The 18,923-nt window shown below is 44.4% G+C and overlaps 1 protein-coding gene across 9 annotated transcripts in view; it reads left to right on the top strand.

The window, feature by feature from the left end:
* OSBPL1A (oxysterol binding protein like 1A) overlaps window positions 1-18,923 on the top strand; it is a 2,815,351-nt gene that overhangs the window by 2,223,811 nt on the left and 572,617 nt on the right. For all 9 annotated transcript variants that reach the window (XM_069620918.1, XM_069620915.1, XM_069620919.1 and 6 more), the window contains one exon: window positions 17,648-17,830. In XM_069620918.1, coding sequence (XP_069477019.1) covers window positions 17,648-17,830 — 183 coding nt within the window. The remainder of the gene's footprint in view (window positions 1-17,647; window positions 17,831-18,923) is intronic.

The following is an 18,923-nucleotide window of genomic DNA, read 5'->3' as shown; positions in this document are numbered from 1 at the left end:
CCTGCGCCCAGCGAACAAGTTCATAAAACCCCAGAAGTTTCACATGGTAACACTACAGGAGGTGATCCCACTGCTGAAACAAGGGTACTGCATGGCAACATTGGACATGAAAGATGCATACTTTAATATTTCAATGTTGCCAGCACACAGGAAATATCTAAGGTTCGTGATAGAGGACAGGCATTACCAATTCAAGGTACTTCCCTTCGGCATCACCTCGGCGCCAAGGGTGTTTACCAAGGTACTGGGAATGGCTGCAGCACACCTGCGCAGATTATCCATCCCAGTTTACCCTTATCTCGACGACTGGCTCATCACGGGGTGTTAGGGAGAATTCTCTCTTTAGGCTGAATTTCCTAACCTAGTGAGCCCCCCAGCAGCTTTGCTGGATTTCTGGAGTTTTTTTTCTCCTGCCAAGAGTGAGACTCTTTTTCTCCCACTCTTGGACATGATTTATGGTGTTCCTTTGACTGTTAATGTGTTTTCTGGGCTATGGGGGTCATTTACTCCATAGAGTCTCATGTGTTTTTGCTATGTGTGTTACACAGCACCCTACGTGCAGTAACGCAGGGGTGTCATAGTGACACCCCACCATAGACTCCATACCCTGGGACTGACTACCGTCTCCCAGGGCATGTAAAGTCACCATTGGCTTTACTAGTCCCAAATTATTAACAGAAACCAGTACAAACCATCATATTGTGGACGTACTGGTCGGGGCAATTCGATTGCCCCGGGGTCTGTTAGTCGAGGGGACACGTCTCCGTCCCCCCTGATCGAGTTTTGGCTGGTGGCAGTGGATACTAATTTTTATATTCGACCGCAAATATTTCCCTATGGGATTTTCCCATTGTTCGAGGCTACCAACTTTAATTATTTAATTCTCATAGCCTCGAACATACCGCCGGTTTATTTAATTAATATTAATTCGCCGGTTGGTATTTTTTGCCAGGACTCGATTCTAAAATGGCGTTTGTGTTCTCTTCTGTGACCCCAACCCAAGTCGAGCCCTTTGTTCCACCTTTTGGCGGGCTTCTCCACAGAAGCCTCCAAAAGTGGTGCCACTCTGTCTGGGTACCACAGGGGGTGTGGGAGGAGGTTTAGGCACCCTGGACTGAGTTACCTTGGTAACTCAAGTCACACTCTTGTGTGATTGGCCCCATGTTTGATTGACAGCTAGGCTGAGTGAATGGGGGTATGCTGCAAAAAAGCAGGGCTTCAGGGACTGGAACTTTAGAAGTCGCCACAGGACCTGAGAATCCGACGAGGGAGAAGCTGAGCCGACCTACCACGACGACACCACCGGTGGAGCCCTGCGGAACCGACTCACCACTTCCCGACGACAGAGAAGATCTCCCGGCTGGAGAGGCTTCTTCCCCTGACTGGTGGGCACAACCAGTTTACCTTCTTTTCTTCGCACCCCGGTTTGTGGTCGAACTGCCCGTGCCAAGCACCCCGGCAGCCGGATAGCCACTTACCACTGAACCGCGAATCAACGGACCGCTCCTTGTACCTGAGAAACTCCGCGGCTGGTTTCTTCCCTGACAGTGCAACGGACTCCTGTCTTCCTCCCCGACGAGATCCTCTCTTCCCCCGGACGAAGCACCGACTTGCATCCGCTGCCAGGAACAACTGCCCCCGCTGGTGTTCTCACCACTGTAAGGTACAGTTTCCGCCAGGCCTCCCTTTCTAAAGATTGCTACAAGGTAATAATAACCCCTTAACCTTCTGGACTGGGCTGGCCTCCTTGACCCTCTAACTGGTCCCTTTCTTTGGTCCAACTCCTTTTTGAACCGTTACAAGACTTTTGTGCACTGCAACCGTGTGACCTTGGACACATTTCGTTTTGATCCTCTTAAAGCGGATCCGGCCTACTGACTCTGAATTCACGGTGTTACTTTGCCTTCCTCTCTTGTTGTGTTCGTAAAAAAGTGTTGGGATCTGTTTCAATTTATTCTCCCTTTTTAAAACGAATTATTGGAGTGCCATCTACGTTAAGCGCCCACCGCTGTCTGAAAATAAGTGGGGCTTTACTTAAGACTTGTCTAATATTCTTTTAAGGGAGTGTATATCTTTTAGTGACCGTGTTTTTGAATTGCTTACTATTAGTGCCTGTGTGTTTTTGTAGATGTGGTTTTAAATAAATAATTATCTCTTTTACACCAAGCCCTGGTCAGTGTTTACTTGTTCTATTGTGTTCTCTTGACCTATTGTGAATACTCTGTATACTGCCTAACTCTTCTTGAGGGAAGTCTGACTGCTCAGCCATAGCTACCACGTGAATCTGTGTGGTACAGACTGCTACCAAGTGGGTTTACTGCCAAACACCTGTAGTCCTAAATCTTTTGCAGTGGTCCCAGAGGGAACTGCACAGGTTTTTGCCTAACATGGGGGACTCATTCAACACATGTTTTTCGAACACCCAAAAAACAGTAAATCTTCTCTTCAGTCTGGGTTTCTCAATCAACGAGAAGAAATCCAGTCTAGTCCCCAGTCAAACAAAACAGTTTCTGCAAGCTCTAATTCAGACAGAAGACGGTCTGCTCTTCCCCTTCAACGAGAGGGTTCAGAACATGCTTTTTCAGATTCCTTAATATGTGGCCAGTCGGGAGGTGATGGTGCGCAAAGCCATGCGGTTTCTAGGATGATGGCGTTGTGCATATACTTGGTTCCCCACGCGCAGCTGCGCATGCGTCCCATGCAAGAGTGGCTCAACAGCCAGTGGTGACAGGCCAGCGGACAATGGGAAGATCTGGTAGTTGTCTCGCCAGCCCTCGTTCTCTCTCTGCAGTGGTGGTCAAGAGAAAACCTCTTGGAGGGGAAGACCTTCACCACCCCTGCAGTGGAAGCCACTCTCACGACAGACGCATCTCTCACGGGGTGGGGGGGCTCAACTGCTTCAGCAGACCGCGCACGGAGTGTGGTCCCCTCAAGTAGCGTCCAACCATATAAACTTACTGGAGCTATTAGCGGTCTTCAAGGATTTGAAGGCCTTTCAGGTGCAACTACAAGGGAAGACAGTGCTGATTCTAACAGACAGCACTACAGCCATTTATTACCTGAACAAACAAGGGGACCCTAACTCTCCAGGGCTATCCAAGCCGTCCCAAATCATTTGGATATGGGCTCTCAAACACAAGATGTTTCTGTTGTCCCAACATGTTCCAGGGAACTCAGTCTTCTGGCAGACATGCTCAACAGAGATTTTCCTCTGCCCGAAGAATAAGAATGGCGTCTGCACGAAGACATTGTGTCCAACGTCTTCGCAGCATGGGGCTTACCAGAGATCCACCTGTTTGTTACTCAGGAGAATGCCCAATGCCAAGACTATGCCTCCAGGTACCCCCAGAACCGATCCAAGGGGAACGGTCTCTGGATAACATGGCCAGGGAACTTTGTCTACGCTTTTCCCCCGACTCCCCTTCTCAACAAGATAGTGCACAAGATGCACCAGGAACCAGTTACCATGATACTGATGGCCCCCATGTGGGCCCGCCAACCCTGGTTCGCTCTCACCTGATGGAAATGTCCCTCTCCCCACCAGTAAAACTGCCCTGCCCGTACAACATGTTGTCTCAGGACAGGGGGAGACCCTACACCCATGCACACAAACTCTGAACTTAGCAGCTTGGTTCCTGAGGTCATAGAGTTTGGACACCTACAGCTCCCTCAGAGGTGCATGGACATACTCAGGGAAGCTAGGAAACCGAACACACGTTATTGCTATGCCAGCAAATGGAAACGTTTTGTCATCTGGTGCAATTCCAAAGGCGTCAATCCCATCGATTGCTCACCCACACACATTTTGCTGCACCTAACCCATCTGTTGGACATTGGGTTAGTCTTCAATTCCCTAAAGGTTCATCTGGCTGCACTGTCAGCCTACACCACATCACAACAAAAAGTGTCATGGTGGAAGAACCAGTGATTAAGGCCTTTATGGAAGGGGTTAAGAGGCTTTATCCTCCCATTTCTCACCCAGCTCCTGAATGGGACCTAAATGTGGTTTTGACCAGGCTCATGGGAGCTCCCTTTGAACCTATGCATAAAGCAAGTTTGAAAGACCGGACTTATAAAACGGCCTTCCTAGTAGCTATCACTTCTATAAGAAGATTTAGCGAACTACAGGCACTTTCTGTTCTAGACCCTCTTTGTTACAGTCCACAAAGATAAGGTAGTTCTGCGCACACACCCCAGATTTGTGCCTAAATTCATATTGAAGTTCCATGTGAACCAGTCCATTGAACTACCTACTTTTTTCCAGAATCCCGCTAGCATGGCCGAAAGAACCCTACACACACTGGATGGGCGCAGGGCAGTCATGTTCTACCTGGAAAAAACTAAACCACTGAGGAAAAGAAACCAATGTTTCATTTCAGTGGCAGCTGGTAGAGAAGGGGATCCTGTCTCTAAATCAGCTATCTCAAGGTGGATTCTCAAATGCATCCCGCTATGTTTCTCTCTTGCTAAGAGAGAACTGCCCTTCAAGCCTAGAGCACACTCTACTCGAGGCACTGGGGCATCCATAGCATTCATTGCAAACGTTCCCCTCAAGTCCATTTGCAAAGCGGCAACCTGGAATTCTGTACACACCTTTACAAAACACTATTGCCTAGACACTCATTCTAGATTTGATTCATCTTTTTTCTACTGTTCCTTCTCACAACTCATCTCCAACTCCGGGTACTGCTCACTAGTCTATGCACAGCATGTGATTCTGAGCAGATTAACAAGCATCAGAAGACATGCAGTACTTACCGTAATAGCATTTCTGATGATTGTATCTGCTTAGATTCAAATGCGCCCTGCCTACCTCCCCGCTCGGGGTGGAAGGAACATAGACGTCTTACTACTTTCTCTCTTTATGTACTCACTCACTATAGCCTTGGGCTCCCTCATGGCAGAAAAAATACAATCAGAGGGACCTCGGCGCGTGAGGGATTTTGGGTACACTACACGTTACGATAGGTATAGTGTTACAGACACACCTATGCCGACGTCCCCTTTCGGTCCCCGAAAGACAAGATGCAATACTCCGCGGTTACCACTGGATGTCGGACTATATGCACAGCATATGAATCTAAGCAGATATAATCATCAGAAATGCTATTACGGTAAGTAATGCATGTCTTATTTCATTAACAATGGTTAAAAGAAGGCACCTTCAAAAAACGATTACAATTCATTAACACAATACAATACAAATTGTAAAACGTAAGCAAGGGAAAACTCAAGTAGTGGTACACAGGGAAAGAAAGTGTAAAGGAACTGCCTAAATTCTGGTTCCAAATTAAGGATAAATGAAAAATCACTATCTGAGGTCACACAGAAACGAATCAAGTTAACCTAAATCAAACTAAACTGTACTCGATTGCACACTGAATCTCACACTTCTTTAGACCCAGTCAACCAAACATGTTTCATTCCTCATTCATTCAAAACACACACAGTAAACGGAAATTCATCAGGGGCGTGCACTAATATTAAAACAACAATTTTCATTTAAAAATTGTTTGTGCAATTTTGAAGGCTGTAAAAACGGCTATGACTGTTTTCTAATTGCAGGGATACCCGGTCAGAGCCAGACTCAACCCAGCCACACACTGTTGATGTCAAGTGGGGGTTGAACACTGGAGACGTCAGAGCGGCTAATGCTCTGGCCGTCAACTTGGCTTCTGATCCAGCGGGTGGTAGATGCAACACACCCGTGAACAACAAAGGGGGGGGGGATAATAGTAAAAAGACTGGTGAGTAGTCCCTCTATAATGGCAGACTGTTCAATTACAAGTCTGTGGAGTACAAAAATTACTCCAAATCCCGCATTACATTGACCATCTAATACTAGAACACATATTTATTCTTAAAGAAGGTAACATTTATCAGTTCATATGGTACAGCATGTTTAAGTCGAGATCTCATTCAATAACCACCACCTGAGGTTCCACCCTTAAGGTGGACTCAATTGACAACTTCAGCCTGTCACTGCTGGCCATTACCTACTTAGCACTGGAGGGGGCAGTTCAAAACAACCACTAAACCACCCTACGATTTTATTGGCGCTCCAATAGTTTCTAGGCGCTCAACTGTCATACCAAAAAAGATTAAAACTGTCTCCCGGGCATATGCAGCTGTGGTTCTCAAACCCACGTCATGCGATGAAGCCGGAAAAACAGTTATAACCCCCTCTGGGTGAAAACAGACAGACCTATAGTCAGCAGCATGTCCTCCGTAACCAGCATCATAACAACGCCCATGTGCTGGAAGGCGCAAGAATCACTCATACAGCACAATGTTAAGCCTCATAATGGAGGTCCCTTAATCCACTAGTGATTTTCAAACGAGGTCTCTGTGGATTCTTCACGGGGCAGACACCTTCAGTCTACAATCTGAGTAGTGGCACCAGTCAGGCTTGAGGTTAAGCTGTTGGAATAGTACCAAGTATAAATGGTCCCATCTTAATGGGAACTCAATACATCAATAAACATTTAGATTTACCTGGTAGCTGTGGCTGAGCAGTCAGACTTCTCTCAAGAAGAGTAGGGCAGTATATAGAGTATACACAATAGGGCTAAAACACAGTCGAGCAAACAAACAACACAGTAGAGCAAACAATCACTGACTAGAGCTTTGTATCAAAAGTATATAATTATTTATTTAAAACACACTTTAGGCAATATACTAGCACTCTAAATCAAAAGCAAGTTAAAACACAGGCAGGTAAAGTATACACAACTCCCTTGATAACTATCAGACAAGTCAGAGTTAAAACATCACAATTTGCTAAACAGATGTGAGCGCATAACCTGCTGGCACTCCAATAGTTCAGTTAAAGGGAGAGAAAAAGGCAGAACATAGAATTAAAACAGGTCCCAAAACTTTTAGGAGTTCTCAGCAAGGGAATAAAGGCAGTAAATACTGTAGAGCCAAAGTTCATAGGCCAGGCCCACTTTAAAGGGAGCAAAGCGAAATCTGCCCAGGATCACATGGTTTAAAATGCACGAAAAGTCTTTGCAGAATGTTAAAGAGAGGTTGGGGTGATTCAAGAAGGTAAAGTTAGAAGGTCTGGGGCCAACCCAGTTGGCAAGCCAAGGATTTAAGGGTCACCTTGGGCAAACCAAAGAAAGGGAGGCCAGGCAGGACACAGTACCTTAAACAGAGAGGAGGCTTCAGCGGTGGCAGTTGTTCCTGGCAGTGGTTGCAGTTTGTTGTTTCGAACAGGGGAAGAGAGGATCTCGTCGAGGAGGAAACGTGGCGTTGTTGCACTGCACAGGGATGAAACCAGCCGTGGAGTTTGCCAATAAAAGGTGCGTTCCTTTTATTCGCGGTCAAAGTGGTGAAGCTTGGCTATCCGGCCGCCGGGGTGCTTGGCACAGGCGATTCGACCAAAAGACGTCTTTGGAAGGCGAAAAGGGTGAACTGGTTGGTCCCACCAGCTCAGAGGAAGAAGACTCGTCCAGCAGAAGATCTTCTCTTGTCGTCGGGAAAGTGGTGATGTAGTTGCAGCAGGGCTTCACCGGTGGTGTCGTCGTTGCAGATGGCTCAGCTTCTTCCTTCTTCCCTCTTCTGATTCTTAGGTCCTGTGGCGACTTCTGAAGTTCCAGTCCCAAAGGCCCTGCTTTTATGCAGAAAAACCCCCATTCATCAGGCTAGCTGTCAATCACACATGCTAAGTGGTGAGCCGGGCGGCTCACCACTGGGCCAATCGGAGTAGAGTGCGACTTGGATTGCCGAGGCAACGCAGTTCAGGGTGCCAATTCCCCCCTCCACCCTTCCTGTGGAACCCAGACAGAGTGGCACCATTTGGAGGGCTTCTGTGGAGAAGCCCGCCAAAAAGTGGAACAAAGGGCTCGACCTTGGTCAGAGTTACAGAGACGGACACAAACGCTATTTTAGAAAAGAGTTCTGGCAAAAAGACCCAACCATGAATTTAATATTAAATAAATAAACCGGCGGTATCTTTAACATTGCACCAAAAAGTGGTGCGTTTAAAATCAATGGGAAAATCCCATAGAGAATATTCTGGTGGAATATTTCGCGTGGTAACCACAGCCACCAGCCAGAAACTCGCCCTTGAAAACAGACCCAGGGACAATATAATTAACCCCTTCCAGTACTTCCACAATATGATGGTTTGTACTGGTTCTGTTCACAATTTAGGACTAGTAAAGTCAATGGTGACTTTACATGCCCTGGGAGACAGTAGCCAGTCTCAGGGTATGGAGTCTATGTTTGGGGGTTACTATGAACACCCCTGTGTTACTGCACTGAGGGTGCTGTGTAACACACATAAAAAATAGATGATACCCTATGGAGTAAAAAGAAATCCCCATAGCCCATAAGCAAACAAAAAGTCAAAGACATACCTCAAATCATGCCTAAGAGTGGGAGGAAAAGAGGTTCACTCTTAGCAGGAGAAAAAAACAAACCCCAAAAATCCAGCAAAGCTGCTGGGGGACTCACTAGGTTTGGGAAATTAGCCTTATAAGAGAATTACCCCTAACACCTGTACACGCAGTCTGATCCGGCCTGCATCCAGCTACACCACACGACTCGCGATGTCCGCTATCGGGGCTATGTCTTCCTCAGTTGTAACTACAATGTAACGATTGATCCATAAATCATCAGGTCGGCATGCCTATCAAAGCAGGGAGATATAAGTACTGCGATTAAATTTTCTAAAATGGTCTATATCCACACACGTTACCATCTCTTACTTGTGGCATAATACTGTAACGCTCACCTGGTTCCCACGGGGGCGCTGGTCTAGTCTGGATTGCTGTGGCCTCTTCTAGCGTGATGCGCAGGACCCGGAACACCGATTGGACAGGACCTCCAAATCGTGCTTGCCTGGCCCGTAGGAATATCCTTCTGCAGATGAGAAAGGGGATTAACAGTCTGCAGAATAGTGTGCTAGCTCCCCCCTTTCCCCCTTCGTTCCTCTCTAACTTCCTCCAAACCCCGGTTTAAGCTCACCTTATGGTTTGGAAGGATGAACTCTCCATCCTGCTTCTGGTGCAGGGGCACATGTTCGTCCAGTTACTTCACTGGTTTTCAGAATGGCGCTAGCAAAATCCACTTGACTTTCCTGAGCGATGCGCCGTAAGTATGAAAGTTCAAAGTTCAAGTGAGGCCCCCTTTATGTTGTCTTTCTAACCTGTGATCTGTCCTTTATTTCAGGTGCAGAATGAAGGCGATGCTTCGAGGGGTTAAACTGCCGAGGTGAGTTTTGATGAGGGCGATCCCTCTAAATGTCCTTATCATTCGCCAGAAATGTCTCTTGTCCTTTCCCCATAGGGGCCAGGGTACGGTACCTGCCAACGGGGCGGCGCCGACCCGAAATGTGGAAGAAAAGCCGGTAAGTATTATGGCTGTTAATCAGGCTTTCCTTCTGTGTTCCTTCTGCTCACCTTTTGTTTCTTCCTCTCTCCCCTAGGTGCAGAGATGTGGCGTCCGATGCTGACAGCCACGATGGAGCCGGGAGATGTCTCGAGGACAGGTGAGAGAAGCGTGGCGCTGCAGCGAGCAACGCGATGCTTTTAAATGGAAGTCTTTCTTCAGGGATGCTGGCGAGAAGATTCCGGATGCAGGTAAGAAGTTTGAAATAGTCCTTGGTTTTCACCTTTCTCTTCTCTTCCTTCCTTCCTTGCAGGTCTTCCAGGTTCGAGGCGGGCGTGGCTGGAGTCCAGGAGCAGACACGGTGAGCGTTAAGCTGCAGGAAGCAGAACAATGCGAAGCATGAGCTGCTGTCTGGGCGTGGCTTAAATAGCCTCCAAAGAAGTCCCAGGTATGTATCCTTCCCCAACTAGGTATGTATCCTTCCCTGGCCACGCCCGAGTGAAAAAATAGTCCCTATGAAAAAATAGTCCCTTTCAGGTCTCGGAGGCCTGAAGCGTGCAGCACGGTCTGCATCAGGTAAGTGCACAAAACACCTCCCTTTATGAGCCTGGCGCCTATGGCGCCAGGACTGATGTCCAACATGAGCCTGGCGCCAAAGGCGCCAGGACTGAGTCCAAAGAGCCCCTATAAGGGGCCGCTGGGCTTTTACCCGAGGGCATGATGCCTGCTTCCGGGGGTGCTGGGCCTGGCCTGGTGCTCCGGGGGTAGGCATCATGACAAATACCATATTACAATAATGCTTGGATTTGGAAAGCAGGCTATTTGCAATGCCACACAAAACACTGCTTACCAAGAGATACGGCTGGCACTGGCGTAGGGCAGGAGGGTCGTGGTACCTCCTCTAGTCGGACTTGGCTCGACGTACGTCTGAGGGGTATTCCCGAAATCAAACGAGGAAACTGAGCCTCACTTGCTGTCTTGGGAGTAATGTAGGCTACAGGGCTAAGTACCGCGACTGCGCGGAATGCAAGCCATCACTGCAGTGGGAAACTCATCAGGTGTGTACACTCGCGCTGATAATTCTGGTTAATGGAGTCCACACGCGTTGTATTCATTAACGGAACAGAAATGCAGTGTTCTAGGTACATACAACTCAGTAGAGGAAAAACTCTCGTCGGGTGTAGTTATTCGCGTGGGTCTTCGAAGTTAAAGGATTCAACCAGCATTCTGTAAAGAACGCAGAACGGAAGCACAGTGATCTAATTGCATCTGGTGCAAAAGGGAAACCTATCATCCGGTATAAACATAAGCACTGGTCCTCGTGGTCAAATGGAGTCCACGGGCATACTGTAGGCACACAGAAAGGGTACACTATATTAACGTTATGACTAGTAAACTAAACTGGAAATTGTGTTGCGTGTCTTCACCAAATACCAAACGCAAAAATAACGGAATTGGTGATCTCATGGTCAGATCATCAATAAAATGGAAACAACCCCAAATGGCCCCTCGTGGCCATGGTGGAAAAATATTAAGTTGCTCAATGAATCCAGATGGATACATTAGTGGCATAACAGAGTACTCACAGTGGAATCATCAATAGGGTGTACATTCCAGAATAAATAACGGAATGAGTTGTGCACTAGTTCAAACACACAGCTCATCACGCTATGGTGATCAAAATGGAAGTTCCTGGCTACTGCCACAATTAAGCCCCCCACTCTATTTTATCGTTCAGTCCAGTGTCAGAGCTTTGGGTTAGGAATATTAGGCGTTGTTCCTTCTGTAGTAGCTTGATCTTATCTCGGTTACTATTATCGCCTGTGGAGCTGATTTTCAAAATCACGCTCCAGCGCAAGTCCACCAAGGGGGCGTTCTGTGTCCTATTCTGGATGCAGCTCTTATGTTCTCCAGCCATATTTTTACCCTGCATTCTGTTTTACCGACATATAGTCGATCACAAGGACACCAAATTCCATAAATCAGCATACTAGAATTACAATTGCTGAATTGATGTTGCTGCCACATGGTGTTAAGACCCAGGTTGAGTTATTTGTTTCTAGATGTGGAATTACAGCACGAACAGTGCCCACAGGCAGAGTGACCTATCAATTTTGGAAGACCCTATTTTTCAGGAAGGGTACTCTGCTTAGTGGGTCAAATACTCACGTCATTACGTGAGATGAGTTCTTTTAGGTTGTGACTTCTTTTAAACGCAATGATGGGTTTAGCAAGTGGTTTTGGGCTTTGTTGCAGGATGTTCACATTTTTGAGCATCATGGTTTTGATTTTGTTGGAAATGTGGCTAAAGGTATTAACAAATATCAATTTATCATCCTCATGAATCTTGGAATGGGTTGTGTATTCAAGAAGGGCCTGTCTGTTGTTCTTGTGGGTGCGTTTCTTCGTCATGTATGTCAACTTCTCGGGATAACCCCTCTCCAGCAGTCTTGTACTTAGAACATCTGCCTCTTTCTTGAATTCTTGTGTCAAGATGCTGTTTCTTTTCAGGCGTAAAAATTGGCCAAAGGCAGATTATCTCTCACGTGTCTAGGGTGAAAACTCTGATAGTGTAACAGGGAGTTTGTATATGTGCTTTTGTGGAAAGGCTTCACACTAAGCACTTTGTTGATAGCACTCGACTGGATCGCGATGTCTAAAAAGTTAAATTCAAGGTTGCTCTGGGTGTATGTAAACTTCAGGTAGCGAGCTTGCAAATTCAACCAACCAAAGAATTTGTTCAGTTCTTGTGCGTTGCCTAGCCATATGACGAAAATATCGTCAATGTATCTTTTCCATGTTCTGATGTTATGTTTGAATGGATTCAGTGCTGATAAGATTTTGTTCTTCGAATTGCTTCATATATAAATTGGCCACACTTGGTGCGAAGGTGGCACTCATCGCAGTGCCCTGTATTTGTTTGAAATACTCACAGTTTAAATGGAAGTAGCGCTCTGTGAGTGCCATTTCGGCACACCAGAGCACAAACGACATTCGTGTCATGGAGCATGGGTATTCACGTATGTCAAGGGGACACCCTTTGCGGTATACTGGTATATAAGGCGACAACATCTAGGCCAACCAACAGTTCACAACTCGGGTCAAATGTCATGCCCTCAACCTCGTTGATCATCTGGATCGTGCCTTGCACATAGGATTTCATTTTGCGCACTAGAGATTGGAGGAAGAAATCAGTAAACCTAGACAGGGGTTCCAAGACTGAATTTACCCCCGACACAATCGGCCTACCCGGATGGTGTTTGGTACTCTTGTGTATCTTGGGGAGGGGGTAAAACTGTGGAATTTGAGGTTTAGAGGCACAAAGGAAGTCAGCTTCTTTGGACGAGATCCAACCATGTTCTTTTGCTTTGGTGACTTTAGCACTGATACGTTGTTGTAATATTGTGTAGGATCAGTTTGTAGCTAGAAGTCAAGTAGTTGTCTATTGCATTCTAAGTTATAAGCCTCCTGATTTTGTAAGACTATCGCGCCGCCTTTGTGAGCTTTGCAAATGATTATGGCCTTGTTGTCAAGTAAGCCCTTAATTGCCACTTTCAAGCGGTTGCTGGTGTGAAAAACAGATTTGTTGGTACATTGAGACTCTAGGTTCTTCAAGTCTTGGAGTACTCTTCTTTCGAATACTTGTGCCTCTGCTGTCCTTTCGCTGACTGGTACACAAAAGGTGGACTTGTTGTGTAGCCCCGTATCAGTATCATCAATTTCCAATTCCTTATCTTGGAAGAATTGTTTTAAATGAACCTTCCTCATGAAGGCATGAAATTCTTGGCGAAATAAAAATGTGTTGTGTTAGTTGGTGGAGACAAAGCCCATCCCCTTCTCCAAGACTGTGATCTCGTCATTGGTGAGGCTATGAGAGTACAGATTCACCACAAGGCTTGCATGCTTCTTGTCACGCGTGCCTCGGGTTCCCATCCCATTTGGCCCAGATCTAAAAAAGGTTGCGAGGTGTTGCCCCCTCTATTACCACGGGTCCCTCTCTTGCCGGCGGTTCTCTCATGGTAAGTATTGCGCATATTGCCTTGGCCTCGTTTAGGGCCGCCTTAACTAGTGCTGGCGTCACCATAATTGCTGCTGTCACTCGAACAGAACGATGTATCCTGAAACGTGACGCGTTTCTTATTCGGTGCAACCAAATTGGAGGGATCGTCGGGTTTGTAGTCATCTCGAGTATAGCAGAACGCTTTTTCATGAGTAAAATTCTGGATGTCTTTATTAAGTCTTCTTACTCGATCCTTCAGGGTGTCATCTTTGAAAGCAATCATCTCTACAAGTAGAGACTCAGCTTGTTTCTTGTACATATCGAGAGAAATAGCTTTTTTGATTTCTTCCTTCAATGCTGAGAGGTCTATCAAAATTTTCTCAGACATCTCTTTGGCAGTATCAATGATTAGGATCATCCAATCTCTCCCACATTTCGTAGCAACATAACTCCACTGGAGTACAAAGTTCTTATTATCAAGGAAGAGCCGGGGTTCATTCCGTACTACGAGTCCCTGGGGCAAGATGCCCTTCCTAAGATACTCTAACATGATGGACCTGTGTAACTCAGTATGGATGAGCCTCTTTTTGATTTGGGATAGCTCGTCCCATTTGGTAATATTGGCTGTAACTTCAGCCGTACCTCCCAGTAGAGAAGCTTTGTTGAGTAATTCAGTGACCTAATCGTCGTCGTAACTTCTGCACCGTTCTAGTGCCATAATGGTGACCGTGAATCAATAAAGGGTAAACCACACACTGTACTCGGCAAAAAAGAGCCCGAGAAAAGATAGTGCCTTCTTGCGTGTCCAGCAAAACCGATAGAACCAATGTGATGCAGAACTAAACCTCACAGCCACTCGGCTGTACTAGGACAATGTAACAGAGAGGTAGGGGGAACAAGGTATTTAGACTGCTCCACCAAACTCGCCCCCTGACTTAGGTAAACCTATATATAATATACATTGGGTTTCGTGGACAATGGGAAATGTGCTCCTGTTCCTGTCTTTCTCCATTTAAATCATGGCTTAAGTCACATTTGCTACACATTTTCTTTTCCTAGCTTTAATGCGTTTTCCTGGCCTTTAACCCATTTTGTTTCATTGTTTGTCTTTTAAATATTTATACCATTCTTAGTCTGTAAAACACTTTGGATTAAAGCACTATATACGAACCACAAATAAATATCTTGATCTTTAGCCTTGCATAAATCAAATAAAAAGTTCAACACTGTGATGTGCTTATCACCAAAGCGCTGAACACTTAGTAAGAACAGCGGTACAAAAGAAGGTAACATTTAAACAACAAGCCATTTAAGAGGAAGAAAGAAAAAAATTAGTTTTCAGGTTTAAGCAAAAAGATTATGACGTGAGAGATCGAATAGACAGAAGAAGTGGATTCTAAAACTTAGGAGCCAGGAGAGCGAAAGAACGGAAGCGAGTTTGGGCACAGGGAGGACTAGGAATAGACAAAAGGAATAGAGATTAAGAACATAGCGGTCATAAGCGTTGGTACCAGAATATAAGAAAAGAAAGTTAAGAAGGTGTCATGTCGTACAAACATTAAAAAAATAATACAAAGAAAGTGATAATGAAGACGGAACTCAAAGGATAACCATTGAAGCGAGTAGAGAGCCTGGGTGATGAAATTGCGAGGGGTAAGTTGAGAGTTAAGGCGTAAAGAAGATTTATAGCGAGACTGCAGAGGTGCAGGGTGATAGACAGGAAGGCCCATAAAAGGAGAGGAGTAATAGTCAATGTGTGAGAAAATAATGCTTGAGGATATGTCCTTTGTCAGACTGCAAGTTAAGAAGGGGAGAACCTTGCATATGTCGAATAGATGAAAGTGACAGACACAAACAGTAGATAGGATAAATGTAGAGATATGAAGATATGTTGAGGGGAAGAGAATGGAAGGAAGAGGAATGCGAGATGGAATTTGAGATGAGGGAAAAAACAAGATGTCAGTCTTTAACGATTTAAGAGGAAGAATGTTTGAGTACATAGAAGACTGGATTGAAGAGAGAGAGGCAGAAAGATTAGTATGCAGAGACTCCAAAAAATAGATCAAATAGAGAATTCACTGAGCATGACCAGCATATACAGATGGTATGAGAAATTATAAGAGATAATAGCTGAAAGTGGAATCGTGTACAGGGAAAACAGTAGAGGACTGAGGACAGAAACCCTTGGGGAGCCCCAAATTGAAGAGGAAAAGGGGAGGATGAATGACCAGTCCCCGAAATAGAGTAAGTGCGATTAGCTGAATAGGAACAACGGCACTTGTGAACAGTGTCCGAAATAAATAGTGACAGAAACCTTGAAGAGAGAATATTTTGATGGGCAGTATCAAAAGCAGCAGATTAGCAAAGACAAGTGTAAAAAGAGTGCTAAGTGTAGCAAACAGAGGTTAGAGGTGTTTACAGAGAGTAAGGTGGTTTCTGTAGAGTGCAAGGAATGGAAACCAGATTGCAGAGGAGGGAGTAGAGCGATGATTTAGATAGGAGGCCTGGGAGTAAACTGTTCTTTCAAGAATTTTAGGTAGAAGAGATGGGATGGAAATTGGATGGGATGGAAGAGTCAAGGACCCTTTTTCCAAGATGGGAATAACTATAGCATGCTTAAAGCAATAAGGCAAAACAGCAGAGGATGAAGAATTGCTAAATAAGATAAGGAATTACAAGAGGATAAACCTGTGGAATGAGAATAGAGGGGATATGAGATCAGTTGGTGCAGCTTTTGGATCGGCACAGGAGATGAAAGCAGTGGTGTCCATATCAGTAAGAACAAAAGAAGATAATGAGTACGTAATAGAGGTGCAAAAACGGTGGTGCTGGAGTTTCCGAGTTAGACGAGCAAGATGATTGAAAATGCACTACTTTAGTAGTGAAATAGGATGTAAAATCCTCTGGAGCAATAGACTACGAAGAAGGATCCGTTAGAAGGGGAGAAAGAAGCAGATTAATTTCACAAAATAGTCTGCATGGATGAGACGGAAGGTTGGTAACACGGACAGAGTAATTGTGTTGTTTAGCATGCTGTGACTAGGAAGTTTCAAGATGCACATGTAAAGAGTATGTGAGTAGGAGAGGGATGCCAAATCAAGAGAATAATTGGACTTTTTCCTTCAGCGATCAATACGTCAGACCATAGTCCAAAGGAGGTAAAGAGAAGGTGCAAGTCACAACTATCTTAGCTCAAAAGGTACTGCACATTTCACCTTTCTATAAGCAGTGTGGTTTTAACAGCTTTTTTGAAGTAGCTGTGATTCGCACTGTATGGACAACAGGTGGCTCTCGAGCACAGAGACGTATTAACTCAGCTAACAAACAGGGAGGCTTAATTGCTGCCCCAAGCATACATTAGCTTTGACCCTATATGGTCCATCTATATTTTGCTGTTTGTGGGTGGGTAAACAAAAGACACGAAAAGCAAAAAAAAAAGCCTATTAAAAAACATTCATTGAAGAAGGTGAGATTTAAACCAACCTGCCATAGACTCTCTCTTTCCGGTGCCTAGTATGCATTCCAGTTCACTACCAATGAATGCTGTGACTAGGAAGTTTCGAGAAGCACATGTAAGCTTAAACACTGTGGGGCACGTCCTGAAAACCTTATGCTGAAGCTGTGAAGATTACGTCTAGCACCACATCATGGAGAGATGCTGTTCATTTTATGTTAGGCATATTAGCAATTGGGGAGGAAGGGAAATGCCCCACTGGCCACTCACACAGACAAAAGGGTTCATATTGTAGCAAAGGGTGCATAGAATGTCAGACAATTGTAAATGTTGATATGTATTGTAACAAAACAAAGTAAAGTCACAGATAATTTCTATCTGAATTTCTGAATTAAAGATACTCGTTTACTGGTGCCATCATTTTTTTGTAAGTAGTTACTCTGATGTATTGAAATGTCTGATATTTTCATATTATTCGATTTTATACAGCACTTCATGCATATTTTGTTGGACTTGTAAGCGCTTCAATATGTGGCATCCTCAGAAAGCTGCTTGGATACACAAATAGCCCCCTCCTGTTTCATTAAACATACTGTTGCTGAATGAAAAGATTGTACTTCAAAAATAATTCTAAATCTGAACAATATTATGAGCATTTTCCTGTTCTGCTGTAATCTTCTTTGCAGTGATTATTTTGCTGACTTAAGTGTTATTGCTCAAATTGAGTGTTATATAATTTGTACCGTGTAACATTTGTTGTAAAAACTATGCATTTAACGCAATATTAACTGGAAGTGAGCCAAGCTCATATTTAAAAGAAACCATAGCTTTAATTTAATTATATATATTTTTTTAAGGGATGATCACGGATTTAGACTTCTTTCTGAGCAAGTTAGCCATCATCCACCAGTAAGCGCTTTCCATGCCGAAGGGCTGAACAAAGACTTTGTGTTCCATGGATCAATTTACCCAAAACTCAAGTTCTGGGGAAAGAGTGTGGAAGCAGAACCCAAGGGAATTATTACATTGGAACTTCTTAAGTAAGTTGACTGCTGTTCTTGTGGGTCTTGTTCAAAATTATCCTTTACCATCTGTGAGTGAGAGACAAAAATGCATTTGAAGGCATTATTCAGATTTAATAAAAGGAACATCACTCAGTAGTTGAGGCAACATGTTTACCCTGTAATTGTGTTTGTGTGTAGAAAAAGTAAAAGGTTTCTTTAAAAGGAAAAGCCATTTCCTACAGATGTAGGTGGACACGGTACATTTAATATGTGGATAATGTATTCTAAGATGTAATTGCAAATAATTTTTGTGAAATTATAATCCATAATGTCCGTAAATTTCTGAACAATTTTATATGGTCATAAATTCAATGCATCTGGCCAAACTTCAACTGATTATGTCACATAACAAGGTAAATCAGTTTATATATCTTGAAACATGGCCTTTTTCCTTATTATACCATCTGAAGCATTACGTGTATGTTGTTTGCCGACATGAGTAACAGAAGATGGTACTGGCACATAGACCCCTCAGCATCTTTGGTATTTCCCTACAACCTTGTAACATCTCAGACTAATTTCTTTGCCATCAATTGTAGGGTTATTTTGTTCATGTATTAATGTAGTGCTTCCGGAAAGGAATATGAAAGACGAAATGTCAAAGTGTACATTTCTAGTTCACAATGATAGCTTATTCACTAAACAAGACATGCCGCAGTATTTGTAAATTTTTATGGTTTTATTTTTAAATGTAATAGTCTTTCTCTATACTCAGCAGCAGCATTAAATTAAATCTGTATGCCATTTGAAAGGGCCTGGAAGAGTGTTTCTTTGTGCCTTTTCTGACCTTCGGTTAGGAACACGCAGCAGTGCAGTTAGTCAGTGCTGGACCGTTCTGGTTGTGAGCAGATTGAAAGCTCATGGCTGAGAATCATTTCTGTAAACATTTCTACTGATCTCTGTGGAGGGATGCCTTACGAATATATAACGAAAGGTAACATCAGGACGCTCTGTAGGAATATTCTTTTAGAGTTGAACTACACAGCTTTTGTATAAATGTTGTGCTCTGGGGGTTCAGCCTGAATTCTTTCTGTAGCAAAGTATTTCCTCCAGTCTCGTCTAATGAAAT

The sequence above is a fragment of the Ambystoma mexicanum genome, chromosome 5q (genome assembly GCF_040938575.1).
Source record: "Ambystoma mexicanum isolate Mex_15411 chromosome 5q, UKY_AmexF1_1, whole genome shotgun sequence".
In the NCBI taxonomy this organism is placed as follows: domain Eukaryota; kingdom Metazoa; phylum Chordata; class Amphibia; order Caudata; family Ambystomatidae; genus Ambystoma; species Ambystoma mexicanum.
Note: the sequence above shows the minus strand (reverse complement) of the source record. Positions and strands in the feature narration are given on the sequence as shown.